This window comes from Pelodiscus sinensis, chromosome 1, assembly GCF_049634645.1.
Source record: "Pelodiscus sinensis isolate JC-2024 chromosome 1, ASM4963464v1, whole genome shotgun sequence".
NCBI classification, from domain to species: Eukaryota; Metazoa; Chordata; order Testudines; family Trionychidae; genus Pelodiscus; species Pelodiscus sinensis.
In genome coordinates, this window is record NC_134711.1 from 158,387,927 (window position 1) to 158,406,569 (window position 18,643).

General features: G+C 43.4%; 1 protein-coding gene across 1 annotated transcript in view; it reads right to left on the reverse strand.

Moving 5' to 3' along the window:
• Positions 1–18,643, reverse strand: part of PROS1 (protein S) — a 51,899-nt gene that overhangs the window by 28,972 nt on the left and 4,284 nt on the right. The window contains exons 2-7 of the mRNA XM_006116837.3: positions 13,892–14,049; positions 11,060–11,084; positions 10,614–10,700; positions 8,541–8,663; positions 7,097–7,228; positions 2,925–3,050 (exon numbers count right to left, since the gene is read on the reverse strand). Coding sequence (XP_006116899.2) covers positions 2,925–3,050; positions 7,097–7,228; positions 8,541–8,663; positions 10,614–10,700; positions 11,060–11,084; positions 13,892–14,049 — 651 coding nt within the window. The remainder of the gene's footprint in view (positions 1–2,924; positions 3,051–7,096; positions 7,229–8,540; positions 8,664–10,613; positions 10,701–11,059; positions 11,085–13,891; positions 14,050–18,643) is intronic.

Sequence of the window (18,643 nt, forward strand, 5' to 3'; positions counted from 1 at the left end):
CAGACAGGTGAAGTTTTGGCCCATATGCACAACCTTGTCCTTTGACAGGATCTGTTGATCCATGTAACGTGGGCCGTAACAAGTCTAAAAGCTTAGCAGCATCACATTTTCAGTAAGAAGTGGGACCTTGCTTTTGTTAATAATCTTTCAGGATCCTAACTGTAAAAGTAAAATTTACCCTTAAGGAGAACTCCACACAACCGGATATACACAAAAAAGAGGGGAAAGCATATTTCAGATTTTCTTGAAACCATAGGGGTTTTTTGTATCCCAGTATACACATTTACAAAGGGATATAAGAATCTGTTAGGCTATGTCTACACTGCAGGCTTATTGCACAAAAACTTGCGGACCATCTACACTACACGTGTGTTCTTGCACAAGTAAATTTACAGTAAAGCGTCAGAAAAAAGGGCTTCTTGCGCAAGAGTTATTCCTCTCCCCATGCGAAATAAGCCCTCTAAGAGCTCTTGCACAAGAAGGTAACAGAGGTTTCTTGCACAAGAAACCCCGATGGCTAAAATGGCCTTCAGAGCTTTCTTGTGCAAGAGAGCATCCACACTGCCATGGACGCTCTTGCGCAAAAGCACATCTCTCGCGCAAAAGCACATGACACGCTCCTGCACAAGAATTTTTGCCCAAGAACTCTTGCGCAAAACAGTTCTTGCAAAAGAAGACATAGTCTTAGTATCCTCTCTCAAACTCCACAGTAATTGGGCAAGGGAGTACAGATGGCTGATTATGAAATCCTTGCTATTGCGTAAAGTTAAAGCACCAGACAATTATTGCACATAGTCATGAAGTAAAATGATCTTTAAGTCAGTGTGTGTGTGTGTGTGTGTGTGTGTGTGTGTGTGTGTGTGAGAGAGAGAGAGAGAGAGAGAGAGAGAGCAATAAATCTGCAGATACCATTTATAGCACGGGGAGAGCTGTAAAGACAAAGAGCTTTTGTTAAACTGCAAACATGAAGAATTCCCTCCTAACAAAGTCCTAAAAGTTCATCCTTTTCTTCACTGGTATTTCCACTGAATTTTTAAAAATAAAATAAAACAAACATCTGCCAAAAGTCCTAAGTATTAAATAAAATAAGCAAATTACATTCCAATATTTGTACAATTCATAGATATTCCATAGTTAAAGGTGAATATATATTTATAGTGAACAATTATGGTAACTTTCTCTGAGGGGTGCTTTTTTTCCACATGCTCATTTAATCAAGAAATGTTTTTCTCTCCCCAGAACATTTCTTAAGGGACAATCCTCTTCTGACAACTTATATAGCGGACAGGCTGTAGTGTGTATATGTGGGGAAAGAATTAACTTTTGTTTTTAAATGGAAGTCTCCGGTTCCAAAGACAGCCAGTTTTTGAGAGTGAATCCTCCCAGTATTTCATTTGCACCCTTTATGAAGAGCAGCCAGATTGATTCTGAATCAATGAACAGCCAGTGTTTGAATGGCAGTCACACAAAATGTGATTAATATACCAAAAGAAGAGGGCAGAAAGTGGTTTTATACTTTGTAGCAATTGTAACAGCCCTGGTGGATATCTCCCTGTTGGATGCTGTGTTAGACCCACTTGCTAGGCCTCTGTGCCTTGATAGTCCCAATGATCAAGGGATAGTCACTAGCTACTATCTCTAGCTGAAAACTCTCTGGCACAATCTATCGTGTACCACTGTGTGAAAGTGGGAACCCATAGCACAGCTGTACTAGGCCCCTAGCACAAGAGCTGACCCCCACAACACTCCAGTAGTTTAAGCAAAACACTTCCTTAGACCTCCATCAGTCCCTGGTTTATAATTCACCGCTTCAGACAGGTCCTAGCTGAAGAAAATAACACATAGACCTTGCAGAGTGATTTCTAAACCAGTCACACTTTGTTAAACAGCACAAGACATACAGATCTAGGCAAAACAATGAACACCTGAACATCCTTCCTTAGTTTTCTCACCATCCTTGAACGTTCTTTGGGATTTCAGCTGATATCTTTCTGATTTTAAGTCCCCTTTACTGAATTTCACTTCTCCTGTTCAGGGCTTCTCCTCCTAAACAATGAATCTTTCTCTGCAGTCAGTATCCTTCACCTCTAGTTGATATGGCAATCAAAAAACTTCCCATTTGAGTCCTTCCTCACCCTTTCGGTACATCTACACAGCAAAAGAACCCCTGCAGTAATGACTCTGAGCCCAGGTCAAATGACTTGGGTTTGCAGTGCAGGCAGGGCTGTCCTTAGGGAGGGTGCGTGGGGCCTGGGGTGACTCTGCCCCAGATCCGGCTTCTGCCTTCACTCCACCCTTGTCCCAAGCAGCTGCTTTACCCCCTTCACACCCTCATTGCACCCATTCCCTGAGCGATTACGGGGAGGCCTGGTGCAGGGTGGCAGCATAATGTGGGGGAGGGGAGCGGGCTGGAGCCAGGTAGCTCTGCTTCGCACCGCCATGAAAAAGAATGATCTGGGTGGGAGATGGGTGGCCCACGACTTCTGCTGCTGTGATGAGTGTGGGGATGAAGGGATGGGGCTTAACCTCTGCTGCCTGGCTCAGGCTGCTGGGGCCCCCAGGCTAACTTCAGTATGGGGGCTGTCCTGCCCAGGCATGTTTTAAAGTACCCTTTATGTTTGGAAACTCCCACTCTGGCACCTCTGCTCCAACCTCCATTCTTTGCAACCCACATAAGATAACTAGATTGTCTGAACTTTAGCCAGACCATTGTTGTAAAGTACTCCCATTTGATTGGGAACTGTTTAGGTTTACAGCTCTCTATCCCTTTGATCAAGGAGACATGATAGCAAATGGCTGGTTCTACATATGTGGAGGCATACTACAATTTCATAAAATCAACTAGAATTTATAAGTTGCATATAGACAGATTTTCCAAATAGTCACAGCAATTATTTAAAACAAAACCAAACAAAAGCCTTTACCTTCACAAGTCTTTGAAGTTGAATTATATGTAAAGCCTTCTTCACATTCACATTTATATTTGCCCGGGGTGTTGTGGCAGTGTGCTGTCCCACAGATGTTTGGATGCATTGTGCATTCATTCCTGTCTAATAAATTCAAAAGTTTTACTGAGAATAAAGTTTTTCTCCTAACTTTTTACCCTGCTTGAACATTGTAAGGGCAAAATAAATAAAAATGGCTCACAATTATAGCAGATCCTGCTAGGTTTGGCAGTCTCCTTAATAAAGGAGGAGGATTCTGCATGGAATTTTACCTTGTCTGCAAGTGATACCTCCTGCGTACCTTGATACTCTGTAGGTTGAACTATGGATCCAAGGGAAAGGCACAGGTGTTTCAGAGTTTGAAGGGGGGGAAAGTAGCACCAATGTGTTTACTATAAGGTTTTGCTCATCATCATTCCTGATTGAGAGCTAGAGAGCAGTTGTTACTCGGACTGGAAGTCCTCACTAATGGCAAGTAACGAGTTCAGCAAAATGAGCTGGGGTGCACAATTTAGTTTTAAAGGAAGAAAAAGTATATGAACAGACTCTGTTCAACCATCTTGTGAGCCTGCATTTGTCAGACTACAGTATTTCAATGGGAGTCACTGTGTTAGTGAGTGTGTCCACAAAAGTACATGTACTAAATTGAAGGCCAGTGAAAGACAGCTGGAAAGTCTGTCCCTTTATTATATCTCCTGATGATGATATTCATACCAGTTAGTTATAGCTCAATAGAAAAACCATGAATTAGTAAAGAAATAAACTATTTTCCTGCCAAAATGCCATCATTTTTTTTGCTAATACATGCCCTTTATCTGGAATTTTATTTCAAAATAAAGACTTAACGCTATAGTTAATGAGAGAGACCTGCAAATAAATATAGTGATACAATGCAGCAAAAACCTTTAAATAAAGAGTCTGGTGAGCAGATAACAAGTGTGAAGTATCAGGATGGGGAAGAATGACATTTCTAACTTAGATCGTCTCATCTCAAGACAAACATCCACACCGACTGACACCTTGCAAGACTTTTGTTCCACCAGACAAGAAATCTACTATACACACTTCTATTCCCTACAACAAAGAAAAGACAATAAATTTTCTAACCTGCTCCATACCACTGGCTACAACAGCAACTGCCTCAACCCACCGGATAATATTGTTAACCTCTCCAGCTACAAACTCAATCCAGCAGAAGAGTCTGTCTTGTCCCGGGGTCTCTCTTTCTGCCCCACGTCCCCCACAAACTGGATACAATTTTGTGGTGACCTTGAGGCTTTTTTTCGCCGCCTCCGTCTCCGAGAATATTTCCAAACCACCACTGAACATCAATCTGACCTACCAGATCCCCCCTACCAACACCAAAGGAAAAATAATTCTATATGGACTCCCCCTGACGGTCGGAATTACAATCTGGATTTCTATATACACAGCTTCCGCAACAACGCACAGACTGACATTATTCGCAAACGACAACAAGCGACACACAATCTTAGCCGCGCTGAACACCATGCCATCCAGAGTCTCAAAAACAACCTGGACATTGTAATCAAACCAGCTGACAAAGGGGGTGCTGTGGTCATTATGAATAAGGCCGACTATAACCAGGAGGCAACCAGACAACTCTCGAACACCACATTTTACAAACCTCTCCCCTCTGATCCCACCTTGGACTACCAAAAGAAACTACACTGTCTCCTTAAAAGCCTCCCCACAGCTACTCGGGAACAAATCCTCACAGAATCACCTTCTGACCCCCGACCAGGATTGTTCTATCTACTTCCCAAGATCCATAAACCTGGGCACCCCGGACGTCCCATCATCTCTGGTATTGGCACGCTCACTACTGGTCTATCCAGCTATGTAGACACTCTTCTCAAACCCTTCGTAACCAATACCCCCAGCTATCTCCGAGACACTACTGACTTCCTAAGGAAACTACAAAACATCGATAACCTCCCCAATAATACCATCCTTGCCACCATGGATGTAGAAGCTCTATATACCAACATCCCACATGAAGACGGATTACAAGCAATTAGAAACACTATCCCAGAGGACACTACTGCCAACCTGATAGCAGACCTATGTAACTTTGTTCTCACCCACAATTATTTCCGGTTTGAGAACAACTTATACCTCCAGATCAGCGGCACAGCCATGGGTACACGCATGGCCCCACAGTATGCTAACATCTTTATGGCTGACCTAGAACAACGTTTCCTCAACTCCCGTCCCCTTTCACCCCTCCTCTACCTACGGTACATCGATGACATCTTTATGATCTGGACACATGGCCAAGAAACACTGGAGATATTCCACAGAGATTTCAACAACCTACACCCCACCATCAACCTCAGCCTGGACCATTCTACACGAGAGATCCACTTCCTGGACACCACCGTACAAATCAACAATGGAAAATTAGACACCACTCTCTACAGAAAACCCACTGACTCATACAGTTACCTACATGCATCCAGCTCCCATCCAGAACACACCACACAATCCATCGTCTATAGCCAAGCCCTTCGATACAACCGCATCTGCTCTAACCCCACTGACAGAGACCAGAAGCTTCAGGATCTCTACCAAGCATTTATAAATCTCAACTACCCACCCAGAGAAATAAAAAAGCAAATTGAAAGAGCCAGACGAATACCTAGAAACCATCTACTTCAAGACAGACCCAAGAAAACCAACAATAGAACACCACTTGTCATCACCTACAACCCCCAACTTAAACCTGTCCAACACATTATCAATAAACTACAGCCTATATTGGAACAGGATACCATACTCAAAGAGGCTCTGGGAGACAGACCCATAGTCTCCTATAGACAACCACCTAACCTCAAGATGATTCTTACCAACCACCACAGGACATACCACACTAATACCAACCCTGGTACCTTCCCTTGCAACAAACCCCGTTGCCAGCTTTGTCCACATATTCATTCTGCTGATACCATTATTGGACCTAACCAAGTGAGCTATAAGATCAAGAACACATATTCCTGCGCATCCAGAAATATAATCTATGCTATCATGTGCCGAAAGTGTCCGTCTGCTATGTACATTGGACAAACATCTCAGACACTTCGCCAAAGGATTAATGCCCACAAAACAGATATCAGACAAGATCACAAAGAGAAAACAGTTTCTTGCCACTTTAACCAGAAAGGACACTCTCTAAATGACTTAGCCACCTGCATTCTGCTACAAAGACCTTTTACATCTGCACTTGAAAGGGAATCCTCTGAACTGTCATTCATGTTAAAATTCGACACTTACCAACAGGGACTTAACAAGTCTTTGAACTTTCTCACCCATTACCAAGACAGTTTCCCCAATTATCACCTGTAATACCATTAACTCACAAACATCCCACTCTCCCTACCTTTAATATCAGCAATTCACAGACACTTACCTTCCTTCCTCCCCCTTCCCACCCCCCCGCATCCCCCTTCTGTTCTGCAATGTGATTTGTCCTTTTCATATTTGTTCATTTTTTTAAATTCTATCCTTTGGTATATATGGTTGTGACTACTTTCTTCCACTATTTGATCTGAGGAAGTGGGTCTGGCCCACGAAAGCTCATCATCTAATAAACCATCTTGTTAGTCTTTAAAGTGCTATATTGTCCTGCATTTTGCTTCATATAATACAAAGCCCCAAATACCAGGACCGTCCCTATCAAGTCTGGACATTCGGTCATCCTAAGAAAGAGCATTTTCAGAATTAATTAATATTTTCCTTCCAAGTTAAAGGAAAACAAAACTCAGAGTGAAATCCAACCAAAGCTGCAGATTTTCATGGACTTGGTTTCCAGCTAAGAATGTTACTGCCTTGCATTCTAGAAACTTGACTTGGGCTGTGAAACTGGTTCAAGTCCGGGTTTTGTGACCCAAGTCCAGGTTTCATTAATTAACTAACTAGCTTGAGTTCATGCAAAAAGATTTACACAACCTTAGTAGTGAACTGAGTAGATCAATGAGAATCAAACATGTATCACATGGCAGAATTTGGCTTGAAACAGCAGGGGGGAATTTTAAAGGGACAGTAGCTATAGTTCAGCCTAAATTCTCTAACAGGTAGTATCCAAATATAATCTCTTTTCACACAATGTTATTTTAAGTGTCTTTTCTTACCTCTGCATTCATGTTTATTTGAAAGCATAAAGTATCCATCCTCACAGGAACATTGGTAGGTTCCAGGAAAATTAACACATTTTTGGCTGCACCCTCCATTTTTATTTTCTGGGTCTTCACATTCATTTATATCTAGAAGACATGACAGAATATATCCTTTTTCACATCCTATACACTGCTGCAGTAATTTCTGTACAAGTCACATTTTGTAAAGTTACAAACTGAAATGTCTTAAAGTATATTTTCCAGACACATTTGGGGAGAAGTCTAACCAGTCCTTCCGTCACAAAGGGCAAGCTGATGCGTCAGCCAGGTATAAACGAGGCTGAGGGACAATTACCAACTAGTGACCATTGGCAGAAATAGGGGAGGGCAAAAATCTGCATATCAGCAAAGAAACAGCTGACTTCCACACAGGCGAGAGAACTTTGTTTTGAATTTAAGTTAGTCACCAGTGGCATTTTCTCTCTTCAGACATTCCTGACTTTTATTTCATTATCTTTATTTGCTTAAGATTTGTTTTTGTAGTTAAAAAACTTTATTTTATTTGATGTGATGTGTTCAGGTTGATTTGTTTGGGAAATTTCACACAAGTGAGAAACAAAAAAGAAAAACCAAACCCTCACTGATGTGACCCCCGACTGAAAAGGAGAAATCCACTCCCCAAATTCTCCTTCCACACCAGAGCTTGGGGAGGCCCGGGCTAGTAGATTTTGTGTGCTCCAACCCCACACTGGGATGGTGGAGGGCCTAGAGTGCCAGAGTGGGTTCCCCAATGCTCGGGGGAACTCCAAGCCTCAGGGCCTGGAACCAGGCAAGTTGGGAGTCCCCGAGCCTTAAGTTCCTCACCCTTCCCTGGGATGGGCCTAATATTGGGGACTGAGGGTGGGCTCTGGAGGAGTTGGGAGTAGTGAGGCTCTGAAAACAGGAGGCTGGCAATGGAAGGTCTAGTGGTGGGGGACTCTAAGGGGTAGAGGGCAGACACTGGGGGCGGGCTCTGAGGGTGGGAGGCTGGTACTGAGAGGGGGGTTGGATTCCAGGGGCAGTGGCTTATATTGGGGAGCAGGGGGGGACAGTTCTAGGGGTTAGGGCTGACACTGGGGGGCTCTGAGAGCCAGGGCTTTTGGCAGATGGGCATCATTTTATTTGCATATTTGCATATTCATTATTTGAAATAAATATGCAAATACAATGATGCCAGCCTGCCAAAAGTTTATGAATGGGTTTGCCAGTCCCTGGTATCAAAAACGTTGGGAACCACGGGTTTAGATTGTGCCTTAGTATGTCAAAGAAGGAAAATGGAGGAAGTCCTTCACCCCAAGAAATCTTGAGACTGTTTATTGCCTCATTTCTCTATTTAAAGGCATGGTACCATAAATAATGCCATCATTTCAGACATCATAACAATTACTACCACCACCATCATCATCATCATGGATTGTACCTTCTTCACATTTCTCTCCTTGCCAGCCTTGTTTACAGACACAAGTGTACTTGGCTTGCCCATCGATGCATTCTGTATACCCATCTTCATTGCATGGTAGAGGGGTACATTGGTTTGAAATTTCTGTGTGTGCAGAGGGGAAAAAAATCAGAAAAAATGTTTATTTTTATGCTTTGCCTTTCCATAATCATCTTTCCTTCCTCCTTTCCTCGGATAGGCACCATTGACAGGAAAGAAAAAGCAGCCACATAGCATATGCCCTGCTACTGATTCTTCCCAGAGGTAAGTTACCTCAAAAGTTATAATGCACTTTGTCCCCTTTGGCAGCTAGTCCAAAGACATTACCACTCATGGATCAGCAACATTTCCCCCTAGCCAAGAGAAGACACTTATGAAATGAACAGTACTGGATGCTGCTCTGGCCTAGGTTGGTAATAGCAGTAAGCCACCACCAAATGAAGGTTCTTCAGTGACACAAGCAAATTAATTTGGTGTTCTCAATTCAGTTCTTATGGAATAGTGTCTGCATCAACAATCAGTTGTCTCAGCAGAGTTCAAGGTCTGAAAGGGACAGAGACCAATTCCTTTCTCATGTGAGAGGTGGCACAATTGCATGGATTGCCACTGTCACATCTGTGCTGCCTTAGAGCTGGAGTCTGAAGGCAGCCACCACAGAGCTTCCTGCAGCCACCAGAGGTTCTAAGAGGTAAAGGTGGGTCTGATCTCCCCCATGCTGCTGGGAGCACCCTAGCAGGGGGCTCCTCGCTGCTTGTCCTGACTAGCTTGGGAAGGACAGTACTTGCACTTCCTCTGCAGGGCTGCTCTTGAGTACCTCTCCAGGCTGCATAAAGCTCTGCATCCTCTACCCCTCAACTCGCTTCTTGCCCCCATCATGCCAAAACTGGTGTGCCCCCCTTTCAGATGCAATTATTAGCTTTTTTTCAATAAGATAAAGAAAGGTCACGTGAATCTTGACAGGATTTACTGATAATTCACAGCAGCAAATAACAGCACAGGGAAGCTCTGATCCAACTGCCTCCTGCAGGAACCTCACGCTGGTGCCCAGGCCCGGAGTGTGCCCTGCGGCAGGGGGAGGTATATGGCGGTGGATCTGTTCTCCCCAGCAGCTATGCAGAGGTAGCCACGTCCATCCCCCTCCTGCCCAGTCAGAGCTAGGAGCCCCCTTTGTTGGGGTGCTACTAGCAGAACAGGGAAGATATGATTCCACTTTGCCCGTCTCCTCCAGCTGCCGGAACCACAGGCTACTGCGCAATCCCAGAGAGTGCCCTGTAGTAAGGGGAAGCATCTAAAGATAGGTCTGGTATGCAGGGGAGGGACAAACCTGTCCCTCACCTGCCTAGTTGATGCTAAGAGCCCTCTTTGCTGGGGCTCTCCTAGGAACAAGGAGACATCAGATTTCACAAGGAAGGGCTTATTTTATGGTCCATGACATGTTTTTCATAGCTGTGAAATTAGTAGGGGCCTACTCATAAGAACTGGAAACCTGAGCTTCATAGTGTCTTGCCCAGAAAGAAAATCAGTGTTGGATTTTTTTTTTAGTCCATTGTAAAGCACAAAGTGTAACACAATCTTATTTTGTTTGCATATTTGTCAGTTACATGCAGGGCAACTGGGTCACATGGGTCTGTCGCCAGAGCCATGTATATTCGTTTACTAGACATACCCAAATGAAGCATGCCAGATCAGTCCTGGAGGTTTGGCAACCCTACTTACAGATATTTTGAAATAAATTACCAAAATAATTGAAACTGGTGTAAGTATATTGGTTATTTTGACAGACAAAATATGCAGGACTTAATTAAAAAGTCCACATAAATTTTGTTTGATGCAGGATCACAAGAATCAGAGTAAACTCTTAATATAGCACTGTTTTTAATGTAACTTCATTTTCTAGAAAACTGTTTGAGTTAAAATGCTATTTTCTTTTTTTCTTACGAGGTGAACTGCTCTAGGGGTAGGGTGGGGCGAAATGTATGCTTAAACCCAAATCAGTATTAGGCACACAAGTGCTGTCTCAGTGCTGTTTGTGAAATGTAAATCACAAATGCTTACCATTGACACAGGTTCTCAGGTCACCTGAGGACTCTGGAGTAACGTCAGCAATCCTGAAAATCCCTGCTCGATGGGAGCCGAGGCAGCCTGTAATACCAAACCAATTCTGCTTATGGGTCAAACACCGTTTAAGGCTGAAATCATCACCACAGAAATTAAGCAAGGCCTATTCTCACACTTTGAGTTAGAAAACCAGTCAACACATTAAGGATACCTGATCACAGCCTCACATTCTGAATGGCTTAGTAAGGTTCTAAATGTACAGAAGAGCTTTTGAGCTATTGACATCAGAATTCAAAAGAAAAACATCCAGCTATTGCTGATGGAGTACCTCAGCTCACAGCATGCAAGTGGGAAGAAAGCCTGGAGTAGCAAACCAGCTCTATGATAAAGTATAACATACAAGGAGGTATGTGTTCGGAGGGTTGGGGGGAATTGGTACTTACTTAAATATCTGGGGTAAAAATATTCCTGTAAAAGAATAAGAAGTTTAGTAAACGTTAAGGTAACTGGAATTATAATAAAATGTTTACTAGACATTTACTAAAAGTTGTTTGTGCTGCAATTGAAAAAGGAGATGAAAGAGAGAAGAGGCCCATCAGCTATCATCTTTATTCAACTAAAAAATCAACTGGGAATCTTCTGTAAAACTTGCTTTTAGATTACAACTCAGGACATTTATGTAAACACAGGACTCCAGATTACCACAGGAAAGGACAGAAAAAAAATGGGTAAGGAATCCTTTCCCCTTCAGATTGTGCTCACCATATGAGAGATTAGGATTCAGTAAAGAATATAATTTCTCTCCCTGTGTCAGAAAGGGAGAAAGGGCCATTCTGTGCTTTGCTGAGTCAGTGTACCCAATGGAGACCTCAAAAATCAAGGGGCGCAAAACTGTTCCTTGTATTGTCTGTGCCGAAAAATCATGTACAGAGTGGAAGTCCAGGTCTCACATTACACGCATACAAGATCTAAAAGATTCAGACTTTTCGAAGGAATGTTGCCCTGTCTTTTTGTAGACATAGGCAGCTAATTTTTCTCACCCTGAGCAGAAAGAATTTTATGTGCACAAATGTGGAGGTGATGTGTGACATATCACCTTCATATTGGTGCACAAAACAAAATTCATATGGTGGGAGTGGGGCCAAGCGTGAGGTCAGCAATGAGGGGCCCAGGGCTGGGAACAGAGGGTTGGGGCTCGGGTTTACCTGGGCAGCTCCTTGTTAGCAGTGCTATGGCAGGCTACCTGTCCTGGGGTACCACACTGAGCCCCCGGAAGCAGCCAGCAGGTCCAGCTCCTGCAGAGGAGAGGGGCATGAGGCTCTGCAGTGCATGGAGCCCCATGACCCCCGGCCTAAGAGCTGCACCTGCTGTGATGGCCACTTCCCTGCTGGTCCCTGCACAGAGCTGCTCCAGCTGCGGCAGCTCCCTCATGGTGCTCTGTGCTGGGGCAGGTGGGAGGGATGCCTCTGTGCCATCTGCAGCAGCTTTGGGGCTTGAAGAGAAGCATCTCTCCCCACTGCAGCCCTAAGTCCCTGTGTGGGGCTTAATGGGAAACGGCATAGTCATGGGAACTTAGGACACAAGGGCCTGATATGCAGGTGCAGTCAGATATTTGGACACCTAAAAGGAGATTTTCAAAGGTATAAAGTGCAATTTATGGGAGCTAGACACACAGATGTCCTCTCTGTCTTTGTAAATGTCATCCCTATCTGGCAGGATTTTCACATGTATTTATATATTTAAAACCAAATGGGAAAATGTTTTGGTTTGTATTTAACTAATTGATCAATAATACTGCATACTTATATGATAAGTTTTTAAAAATTAAAAACCATATAACCCTAACACTCAAAGTTGCTCGATAGCCTGTGCTGTTTGATCAAAGGCAGCAGAACAAGCAAACTCTATAGACTTAATTTACAATAAATAATATCATTTGTTTTCCAACTTTTCATGTATTTACTGATTCATGTCCATTTTGTAACCCAAATGTATTGTCTCAAACACTGTAGACCTAGTGTTCTATGCATAAACACAGGAACTGAACTCTTGTACTTAGAAGCAAGTCCTTCAGCAAGGGAGCTTAATATCTTTGATAAAAATGGCTGCACCAGCACTTTGACAGGAGAACAGGGGCCATCCTTAGATGTTTTGTTCTGCAGGTGGGCTCTTCTCTCAAAAGAAAGTACACACAGCCATACTTTGTGCATTTGCTTTGTCTTCCTTAATAACTGATAATGTGCACAGCCCTCCCAAATTTATCATCCAGTTTGGTCAATTTCATAATCAAAGGATTTTAAAACACATAAATTTCATGATTTCAGTTATTTAAATCTGAAATTTCATGGTGTTATAATTATAGGGGTCCTGACCCAAAGAAGAGTTGTGGCAGGCGGGAGAATCCACGAGGTTATTATAGGGAGAATTGTGTACTGCTACCCTTACTTCTCTGCCTTCAGAGCCCAGCAGCTGGAGAACAGCAGCTGATTTCTGGAAGCAGTTCTGAAGGCAGAGCCAGTAGCAAAATAGAAGTAAGGCTGGTATAATATTATATTGCCACCCTTCTGCACTGCTGCTTGCAGAACTGGACCCTCAGCCATCAGCTCTCTCTCTCCAGCCACCAGCTCTGAAGACAGCAGCACAGAAGGATGGCAATACTATAACCCCCACTAAAATAACCTTGTGATCCCCCTGCAACTCCCATGTGGGTCAAGACCCCTAATTTGAGGAACTCTTGTCTTCCCTGTGAAATCTCTATTAGGGATGTAAATAGTCATTTACAAAATTAAATGATATTTTAATTGTTTAACCAGTTAACCATGGAGGGCAACGTTCCTGCAGAGGGGGCTGCTCTGGGAAGGAGCCCCCGCAGCCAGGGCCCTGCCAGAAAGCCTATTGCGGGTAGGGGGCTCCTTCAGCACTCCATGGGTCTGGTTCAGCAGATTGAACCATCGTGGGCAGGGGCTGCTCCTGCTGGGCCCAACCCTCCGTTTAATTGGTTACTGAATAAGCATGCTGGTAAGGCTAATAGGGTATGTCTACACTGCCACCCTAGTTCGAACTTGATCTGTGATGCATTTTTCATAGTTGTGATTTTGGTAAGGGGCTAGTAATTTGCATATGTACTGGGCTCGCACTCTGCACATGGAAGAATTTCACTCTTAGTCTGAATATTTTTTAGCCCTGCTGCATAGAAATCTATGTTTTCCCAAGTTTTTTCTTCCTCCTCTGAATAAAATTGTTTTCCATCTCTCAAATGCTCATTACATGCTTACCGTTTCAGGATTATTTTCAAAGACTTCTCTGGCTTCTTCTTTATTGCACAATTCTTCAATGCATTCTCTTTCTAAATTTCCCTTCTTACTTTCTTCCATAAAAGAATTGGCTCGACGTTTCCTAACCAGGAACTCGGAGGCATACTGCTGAGACAAAACTTTGTAGAACCAAACATTTTTCACATTGTATGGCTCAGCAATGTGATAGGGTAAAAATTAACTTAAAGTGAGGTGTTAGAACAAAAAGTAGAATTCAGTTGCTAGTCATGCAATAGCCATGTGTAACTCACTGTCAGGCAATGTGGGAGAGGAAGCATATTTCAAGATTGCTTTGCCTTGCTTGTGTGTTAGTTGCCCCCCCCCCCAAAAAAAAATCCCGATTGACATTTAAGCAGGTACATAGATTTTTCCGTACAATGCTTTACCGAGAACATTATTGAAAAGCCACTGTGTTAATGGGAAACATTGTTTGAATCCTGGGTATTAACAATGGGAGACATCTGACAAACAGGATGAAAAATTCTGTGGAATCTTATGTTAGAATAACCTGTTTTAAGTACATAGAAGAAAGGTATTCTGTGAACCACTTATTTTATAGGAGGCTGTACATGCTTTTTATAAACCACGGTATACCTGCTAATACTTTACTTTATGAATACTTTACAATTTAAGGTGAACAGCCCAGGAGATGCTGAAAAATCTCAGGCGATGGCATTCGTGAAACAGCTTGAAAAATGTTTGGGCTGATGTTGTGAAAGGAAATTGTTGTCTCTATAAATGTTAATGGAGACGCTTACAGACAACCTACATGTTTTATAGTTGTAATGCTGCATGTGTGTGTCCGTTTACTTTGCACATCTCTGTGTTGCTATTACTCCTGACTTGAATTTTAAATGTGCTGTGAATTAGGAATGTTAACTCCTGGGTAATAGAATAGTCAACTAACCACATGAATTCTAAGTGGTTAGTCAACTATTCTATAGTCCCTGGGGGTAGTGGCGACAAGAACCAGGAGCCAGGCTTTTGCCTCTGTCATCAGCCAGCAATTCTGGATTAAGGATGTTAAAATGAAGTTAACTGACTAGTTGATTAGTCGATGGAATTCCACATAGGCACTTCCGCATTCCTCCTTTGAAATATACAAGAGCCGCCGTGTACAGCCTGGTGCAAGTGGGAAGTCCGGCTGACTCTGGGCTGCACGTGGCATACCTGCTTTGAAATGCACAAGAGTCCCCAGCAGGGACTCTTGTGCATTTCCAAGCCATGGAACTCGGGGTCAGTGGAGTACTCAGAGTCCCCTGCTTACCCCAGGCTCCATGCTACACTGCATGCTGCTAGGAGCCCAGGGTCAGCTGGGGAGTCCCCAGCTGACCCTGGGTTCCAGGCAGCTGCCCCTTTGAATTGCGCGGATGTGTGGTTTAAAGGGACAGATACTGAACAGTTGATCCACGGGACTCCCCAGCTAACCCTGGGCTCCCTGGGAAATGCCACAGGGAGCCCGGGATCAACTGGGAGTCCCCAAATGACCCTGGGCTCCTAGCAGCATGTAGCATAACATGGAGCCCGGGGTCAGTGGGGGACTCTGAGTGCACCCGCGTGCAGCCCGGAGTCAGCGAGACTTTCCACTGGCCCCGACCTGTACATGGAGTTCTTCATTCCTCCTTTGAAACAGATCACTATCAGGTGGAAGAAATTAAATACTGTAGCCCAGAATAAGGATGTTAAAGACTAGTCGACTAGTTGACAGGCACTCGTTTGAAATGTACAAGAGCAGTGAAGAATAATCTAAAGGGTGAAGAATTACACATACAGAACTGTTAAGATGATAGAAAGGTTTTCCCCGTGAAGGAAAGTTCATGTTGTGAAAAAACCGGTGCCACCTTGAATTTAACACAGGTTCAGCTACTCTTTTTTAACCCCTACAGACCTGAAGAGGAGCTCTGTGAAGCTCAAAAGCTTGTCTGTGGCAGCAAGAGAAGTTGCTCCAATAAAAGATGTTAGCTTGCCTATCTTCTCTCTCTCCCTAATCAAAGATGACCACTTGAGCCATCCATAAAGATAAAAGTGGTAGCAGCAGTTCTGTGGTGCTGGGACAAAAAGTAATGGCTGAAAGAGAGTAAGACTCAGTAATAATAAAGTTGTTCTTGTTAAATCACAGAGGGCTTTTAAAAATTTCATGTGGACAGTTTCCCAGTAGCAACAACCTTTCAATTCCTGTAACCACTACTGTGTAAATAAATTGTTACATAAGAACATAAAAACATAAGAATGGCCATACTGAGCCAGACCAAAGGTCCATGCAGCCCAGTACCCTGTCTGCCGACAGTGGCTAATGCCAGGTGTCCCAGAGGGAGTGAATCAAACAGGTAATGCTGAAGCAGTCTCTCTCTTGCCTTCCCTCTCCACCCTCTGACAAACAGAGGCTGGGGACACCATTCCTTACCCATACTGGCTAATAGCCAGGGCTCAACAAATTAGGCAGTCTACTCGCCCGTGGCGAGCAGATTTTAGCCCGGCAGGGCCGCGCAGCATGGTCAGCACGTGCGCAGCGTGGTCTGCGAATGCGCAGTGCGCACTTCCATGTGGCTGGTGAGCAGGGCTCGCCGCCGCTTGGCGAGCCCTGCTAATAGCCATTTATGGACTTAACCTCTATGAATTTATCTAGTTCTCTTTTAAACCCTGTTACAGTCCTAGCCTTTACAGCCTCCTCAGGCAAGGAGTTCCACAGATTGACTTTGCGCTGTGTGAAGAACTACTTCCTTTTATTTGTTTTAAACCAGCTGCCCAGGTTTGGTAATGTTAATCCTGTAACACTGTAATCCTGGCAATAAAGTGGCATAGCTAGGAGCCCTTCTGTATAAAACTGTTGGGTAAATTTCTCTTTAATGTGCTTACAGAAATGTTCTTTATTAATTTTAACAATGACAGATTGTTTGTTCACTTTCCCCAAAAGACCTTATCCTACTCCCTTTGAAGTTGAAAGGAGTTTTGCCATCTCTTTTTGTGATTTCCTGTGCTTCCTCCCATCCCCACCCATTAAATATTTTTATTTGAGAGCAAGGAAAGTTTATCTGCTAAACAGGTCTTTATTTACATAGATTATTCTGTTACATTAAAAAAATCCTTATGTATATTGCATATCTGATTACTGGAACTCAAATTACCGTGTGACTTTGTCAAACAAAAAGTGAACATAATAGGCCTGATCAAACTATAACTTTAGTCAACTGAGAATATTGCTATGGATTTCATTAGGCATGGGAATAGGCCATTATTATCTAACAATTTGTTTATCAAGTGCTGAAATAGTGTTGTTGAAAGAAATAAAAATTCAGGACCACATTCACTGAGCCACTCCATTTATGCTTCTGGTACTGTAAAACGTCTTGAAGAAAAACATTGGTTGGTTACTCTTTGTTTAGCACAGACAGCTTTCTTGTCGTCATCTAGTATACCGAATTAAAGATAGCTACTTACCTGAAGCGTTTGCAGTCTACTGCCCCAGTCCTGCCATAGGACTACTACAGACATACCCATGTGCTAGAATGGAGCCCGCATTACTTTGGTGAGACTCTGCACAGGTCCAAAGGGGCAGATGCACAGACGTGTACGAAGGTGTTAAATTAAAGTTGTACAGGTTGCACCTAACAAAACCGGCAATCTCTGGTCTGGTCACATCCATGGTCTGTGTTCCTGAATCAGAGAGCCCAGAAGCCTAGTGGCAGTGATCCAAAAGCAGGGCCAGGATGAAGCAGCAGGACGGGACAGGCGTTGGGGTAAAATATTTAAATCAAATTTAAAATAAGGTCCTGTAGACATAGTAAGGCACAACTGACTTTGTCAATAAATTCAGGTTAGCACATGCCCATTAAATGGTTTCATGCCCACTTAATGGCTTTTTTTCAGGTTCAGTTTTATACTAATAGCTCTAGAAAGGTGGAAGGCTTTCATTTTAAGTTCACTGGGGGGAGGAGGGGCCACCAGTGTCCAAGCAACCACAGCCTGCTGTGGGAGCCTTCAGGGATAGGAAGAGGGGACAGGTTGACCACTAAGACACAGGGAGAGGACTGCCACCCCTTGCCTCTTATACCGCCCTGCCCACGCAGTAGCAGCTGATTAACAGGAATCCTGTTGACTTTGCCTTGCAGCAGTGGTGAAACTAATGTTGGAATTGATAAGAGTTGTATCAATTTCAGTCAGAAACTGCTAGGGTCTGTGTCCCAGGACCACAAAACCTGGGCTCTGGAGTAAGGATGTTAATGGTTAACCGGTTAAACAATTAACTGGCAAGCCTCACCTCTATGGCCATGACTGGGGAGTGAGCGGCTCTAGCCCAGCTTAACCAGTTAACTAATTAAATAGGTTTTTACATTCCTAGTCTGAAGCAGCCCACCAGGAAGCCAGGCAGGTTTCTGATGGGAACATGGCTGTGATTTAACAAAAGTCTGGCAATCTTGAGACGTTTTACAAAACATTTTGAGTTCAACTAATTGGCATTTTCTGATGACACTTTGTTTCACAAGGAAATTCCCAACAGCTCTAAAGAGCACAATTGATTAAATTAAAAATCAGGACATTTATATTTAATAAAAGGATTTTTTTTAAAGCGGATGTAACTAATCCTGCAGTGCTTAACGCTGCAGGATATAACTCAGAAAAACATTTTAGTTAAAACGTGATTAGCCATCTACAGAGGTGAAAGTAAGAAGGTGCATCCTGATGCACTGCTCTGCCAAGAGCCAGCTTGGGTGC